The sequence below is a fragment of the Ruditapes philippinarum genome, unplaced genomic scaffold, assembly GCF_026571515.1.
Source record: "Ruditapes philippinarum isolate M1 unplaced genomic scaffold, ASM2657151v2 ctg8796_1_1_1_1, whole genome shotgun sequence".
Taxonomy (NCBI): Eukaryota; Metazoa; Mollusca; class Bivalvia; order Venerida; family Veneridae; genus Ruditapes; species Ruditapes philippinarum.
In genome coordinates this window covers 97,152-103,151 of record NW_026855665.1, presented here as the reverse complement: position 1 = coordinate 103,151, position 6,000 = coordinate 97,152, and the positions used below count along the sequence as shown (strand labels likewise).

Genomic DNA, 6,000 nt, shown 5'->3' with positions numbered 1-6,000 from the left:
GACCTTTGTTCTGTGAGAGGACTCCCCCCCCCCCTCCCCCCAAAAAAAAATTAAAACATAAATATCACAATAAATGTTTACAAATTACAATTATTTAACAAAATATAATTATATATATTGAATAAAGTATCATAATGAAAGTTTATTTTACACTTTTTTGTTTGATATTCTGAAAGATTATATGTCGGAGAAATGGACATTTTCTTGGCGCATCAGGGACATTTATTTCTAGCAAAGGAACAATTTATTTTATGTTATATATCAAACTAAATTGAAAAGAAATTATATATATCAAAAGTAGTTTCAAAATAAAAATTTCTTCTAAAATTCTGTAATCAAATTTACCATTTATGTTTTGGAAAGTATATAGAAACATTTCCTCTGCAACAGAGATTTTCCAAAATGGGCATAAAGTATGTTAAAAAAAAGTCCCAGACTTACATAAAAATGTATATATTATTTGATTGGAATAAGGAGTATGAACTCGTACAGCTGCATGCCTCCAACCACATGCGCATGCGCATTTCAATTTTTGTAGACTGGTTCTTTTGATTTAAGGCTTAAAATACGATGCATTAGCTTCAATTTGATACATAAAAATCATTCTCAACTCTATGGATGACCTCTCCAATTACAATTTACCTACATTCATGAACCTTACATCGTTTATAAATGTTTATTCTTGTCAGAATTCTGCTGCTTTAAAAAGGGGCATTAAATTCGTGACTAGTAATATACTTTGATACATATTGAATACAATTCGAATACATACCCTGTTGAGAGAATTACATAACTTAGTTTAAAAAGGTAATTATACGTATATTATGCTAAAACTTACAGGAAATGAAGTTTGTAAACTTGAAGGACCTGAAAATTATATGAAAAACGTGTTAGCTATAAAATATCTTACCCTAGACAGTTGAAATGTGTAAAAATGAAAAAAAATATATGAAAAGACATCGTTAACATCTAAAAGTATTGCTTTATATTTTACTTAGCATTTTAAATAGAAATTGAATACGAAAGAAAACAGCGCTTTTTATTTTAAGATACGCATTGTATTTCTATTTTACCCTGATTTTAACACATATGTTTGGTCATATATTTCACAGACGGCTTTTTTTGTTTACTTAATAGTACTTTTCAATTTCTCAACATGTGACCGGCTACTAATATCTTTTTTTTGACAACCAGTGAGGTACAAACGACCATTTGACTCAGTGTTCGAGATCATTCGACTAGCCCTAGGATACAAACATTAATCTTCTGACTCAATGCTCTCCCAAATGAGCTAAGCGGACAGACTAAACAGTATAAATAAAAAGATACACCTTTACTGCATTTAGGTCCAAAGGATCCGGCTTTGCAAATGCATGTAGTATCACCATCGTGTACTTGACAGTAAGCATTATTCTGGCAATGATTGTCCGTTGACTGGCAAGGACCTGTATCAATTAAAGCACGATTTAAGTTTGAGAATAAACTGAAAATGTAACATTTGATGCCAGAACAAAGAGCGAGCAAATTTTGTTTTAAAGATAGTATTTTATATGAGACAAAAGCCTTAAAGTTTATTTCAACACAGTGTGTTTGTTACAGAGATTTCAAACAAAAGGAAATGCACATGAGAAAATGAAAAGTTTAAAAATTATACTTAAATTTTCAGCAAGATACCAGAGTCATGAATATGAAAGTATTTTTTTTTTCAGGGTATTAAACTTGTTAAATTTGCAAATTTGAACCTGTATAACAGCATATTTTGTAAGAATAGCCAAAAAGTTACGATACAAAAATCATGCTATACCAAAGGTATACAAACGCAGTAAAACGAAGAAATATAATACTCGATATTTATTTAAATGTTCGCTTTTTAGGCCTACATGGTAAATAAGTTTTATTTCTACAATTTCAAATTTAAATAGTGATAGCTGTTTTAAAGAACGTTGTTTACATGTGATTTTTTAACATTTTTTGCAATTAAAAAATTGTTCTAAATAAATGGTCAGTAAATTTGTGTAAAATAGCGACAAACAATAACATATTAAATGAAATCCCTAAAAAATCTAATGAATTTTGTATATTATCCGACCCTTTTCTGGCCTTCATGAATTATATAAAGATTATAAGCATCATGGCCCTCAAGTAATTATATTTGAGTGAACAGGGCTTTGGGTGAGAAGTCATTCTCCATCCAAAATATCCCTTGTTACCCCTTTTTAAAAACATATTCCCAACAGCTGGCAAAAAAATCAAAATGTTTTAATTTCTGAGACAATTTATCTTTTCTGACATGTTTCTTTCCAAAAGAAACATGCTATAGTATTACTTTCTTTAATCATACACACTAGTTAAATTTCAAAGCTGGCCTCCAGATTTTCACTAAATATATATTTCCTTAACATGTATGTATTGAGTGCAATCTTAAAATCATGACAATGTATTTTGTTTCAAAACTCTATGAAATCGACAAAATGAAAAAAAAATGTCAGTGTCTGGATTTGAACCCCTGGACCCAAATTTTAGCAAAATTATCCCAGTGCCAGTACTATTACATGTATTGCGGCAACTCAATAAACAGGCGATTATTTTTAGTTATACACAGCACTGTTATACCGTCGGGTTATGGTATATGACTTAGGAAGAAAAAAATCACTATTTAAGCTGTGTTAAGCTGACTAATATAAAGTCAGGAACTTCATTTCGAAGCCTTCTTTATATATAATACAAAACATTTAAATACGATGAAAGGAGTATGTTCAAATATAGTGAAAATCGGCCCAATTTTTAATTTCGATAAAACTTGAGCATATGACATAAAAATATGTCCCAAGTAGGTTTTTGTTGATTTTTGTATAATTTTTTCCAATTTGTCAATTTTTTAGGCTCTATACTTGACCCCATTGTAACGTATTTTGACGTCAAAATTGCAACGTCAATCAACGACGCCATAACGTCATATTAATATTTGGAATATGAAACGCTGGATTATGACTCACAAATCTCTTTTTAGTTATGGAGAGAAAAAAGAATTGCTTCTTTTATTTACTACAATATTATAAAAACACAATATTCAAAGGTGTTCACTGGCCTATTCCCTCACTAAATAAAGAGGCAGTAAATGTCAAGTAAAATATCAAGTTATTTAGCTGACAAGAAAGAAGCTATTGTGCCTATTATGATTCCGTTTATTATATAATTACAAAATTTATTTTCGTAAAAACGAAATATTAATTCGTAATAACGAAATATTATTTCGATTAATATTTCGATTTTACGAATTAATATTTCATAAAAATGAATATATTTTTCGTAATTATGAAACAATATTTTGTAAAAAACGAATTAATATTTCGTTATTATGAATTAATATTTCGTACAAACGAATTAAGTCCCTTGAAAAGTGTGGAAATGTAACTTTATGGGCTCCGTAGATTAGCTATGAAGATAACAATAGATTTAAAGACATATGGATTGCAATTGAAATACATGTATATATGTGTTGTTTTAATGAAAATGCAAATAGATTTACGAGAGAAGATAATCAGTCGAATACAGATAACACACATTTGATTGATTGATTTTTCTTTAGACCGGGCGGTCAAGGATAACCTACGAATTTCAAAGTGCAAGCACTTATTTCCAGTAGGGTCTTTAACTTAGCTCTTATTGAATAGATTCCTTCCTTGAATAGATTAGGTTCTTTTACATGTCCAGTGTATGGCACTGATACATGCGAGGATTACCTGCGTTTCGTCCCAGTAAACCTCTAGTTAGGTGGGAAACACTGAAAGTGTTTCTGAAAAATCCAAAGGGTGTTACCCAGGATCGAACCCGGAACCTCAGGAATGACAGTCAGTGGTCTAACCAACTGAGCTATCGCGCCACCCATATACTTGGAAGAGATCTGGATGCTTTAAAGAGAAAATTGGAAATAATGTAAATGTCCAATATATAAAATGTACACAATGCATGAAGAGCTTGCAAAAACAATAATAACACTTGAAAACGTAGGAAATTTAGTAACGTTTCTAACCTGTTTGACAATAATCACCAACATAACTGTCTTGACAGACGCATTTATAGTTATCTTGATCTGTGCGAAAACAATGCCCATTATTCTGACATGGTGAGCTGGAACAGGGATCTGTGTTAAGAAAAGCACAATGACGCATGAAAACTGATCGTATTCTGATTATGTTTAACTGGTAATGAAGCAAACTTTGCTCCGGAGATTCTAATACCTTTTTGTGTTTAATTAAGTGAAATATAGACCCTTTTACATATCAAGTAACAAATGTTTTACAAAAACATTTATCTGAGGATTAATTTATGGGTTCGATTGATTAAAGAAATAACTAACCTTAACTCTATCTGTTACAGGAAAATTGAAAGGATTTAGTTCAATTCATACTCCGATTAAAGGTATAAAATGATTTTATTTTAAAACAAAAAATGGTATTATGGATTGTTTTAATCAAATTATAAGATTTATTTTACATATATCCTTAAGGAACCGGACTGACAGCAGTTTTAAATTGACATTTTCGTCATACCATTCACCAACACAAAAATCAAAATAAGATTTTTGAGAAATGTAGTCGGGTGTCTAATATAGCAGCTGCCCTTTATCCCAGGTTAATGTGTTTGATGATTATGTGTTTTGTTTAAGAAATGTTAAAATCATAAAAGTTTGTTTGACACATTGTTTTGTTTCAGAAAAGTTTCGCAATAAAATTACGGTTAAACGACAGAAATACTATTTTGAAATTAAATTTAATACATAAATGATAAAAATAAATATGATAGGGTGTATATAAGAATACCTCGTTTGTCATTGGCATACACAAGAAATGTGTAACATAGTTTTTGGTATTCAAACGAGCTGAAAAATAAAGGATATACGATATTAAGTTTTCTAGAAAAGTTAGATATCTGAATTTCTATTTTGGTGCGATATTCTGAAAATGAATTTTAGTAATAATGTATCAGATGTTTACAAAATAACATTCTAAGAAGTGTTTTATGAAAAACACATTTACACAATATTATTTTTTACGATAAGTGGTTGCGTAAACTGCAAGAATCAAAAGTTGTCAACTATTGTGCTTTATAACCCAAGGTTTATATCAAGAAAAGGAGCTACTTTGTATTTAAAAAAGAATAACTACACAAATGACCACTGCAATCTATGAAGAGACTTTTTACTATATAAAATAAAGACATTTCTCAATTTTTCACGACAAGTCCTATAACAAAGTTAGATTTTTAAAAACATACGCTGAATGGAAGCAAATGTCATTTTCCCCTACACTATCAAATATGGCGGATACTTCTGTTACACAACTTGGTCCTCGTGGGTGGGCGGAAAATACCTTTACTTCAGCCGATGATGTGACGACATTTTCACTTTAACCAAATAACGGATATGATAAAACAGTAATCAAATATATATATAAAATACGTTCAAATGATTCAAATGTAACATTCAATGCAAACAAGCGATAAATTGGATAAATATGCATAAACAAAATTCCGGTATCTTAGTCCGTCCCATCAAATTTGAACATTCCATTTTTTATTTAATATAATAGTAAAATCATTTAAATTAATGTCATCTTAACCCTGACGTCAATATCCCTAGGCATTTTTTTCATTTTTTTCATAGTCAGTAATATGGTCAAAATGTTAAAATTATATTTTTCCCCGTTGACTTACGTTGTAACCTGACGTGAAGTCCATTTCAAAATGGCGGCGCCCATATAGACGTCATTTAGGGTTCGTCTCACAATTACAGTGAAATATACTCAGTAATTATAAAAATTTGATTATTCTTATTTACTTAATGATCAAAAGCTAAATGTTATCATTAAAATGAAAAATGAGAACAAAGTTGGTGTCAAAAAGGCAATTTTACTAGCAAACTATTATTTAAAATAATCGAAATCATTTAAAGCTAAAATATCGGTAACCGCTTTATAAATTCTAACTCACAAATATTAA

The 6,000-nt window shown here is 29.9% G+C and overlaps 1 protein-coding gene across 1 annotated transcript in view; it reads right to left on the bottom strand.

Annotated features, from left to right (window-relative positions):
- Positions 1 to 838: 838 nt before the first annotated feature.
- The window catches only part of LOC132744062 (uncharacterized), a gene marked incomplete at its 3' end in the record, with an annotated part of 39,314 nt that continues 34,152 nt past the window's right edge, over positions 839 to 6,000 (bottom strand). The window contains exons 25-29 of the mRNA XM_060732671.1: positions 5,278 to 5,406; positions 4,824 to 4,882; positions 4,034 to 4,144; positions 1,332 to 1,445; positions 839 to 867 (exon numbers count right to left, since the gene is read on the bottom strand). Of these exons, the coding sequence (XP_060588654.1) occupies positions 839 to 867; positions 1,332 to 1,445; positions 4,034 to 4,144; positions 4,824 to 4,882; positions 5,278 to 5,406 (442 nt within the window). The remainder of the gene's footprint in view (positions 868 to 1,331; positions 1,446 to 4,033; positions 4,145 to 4,823; positions 4,883 to 5,277; positions 5,407 to 6,000) is intronic.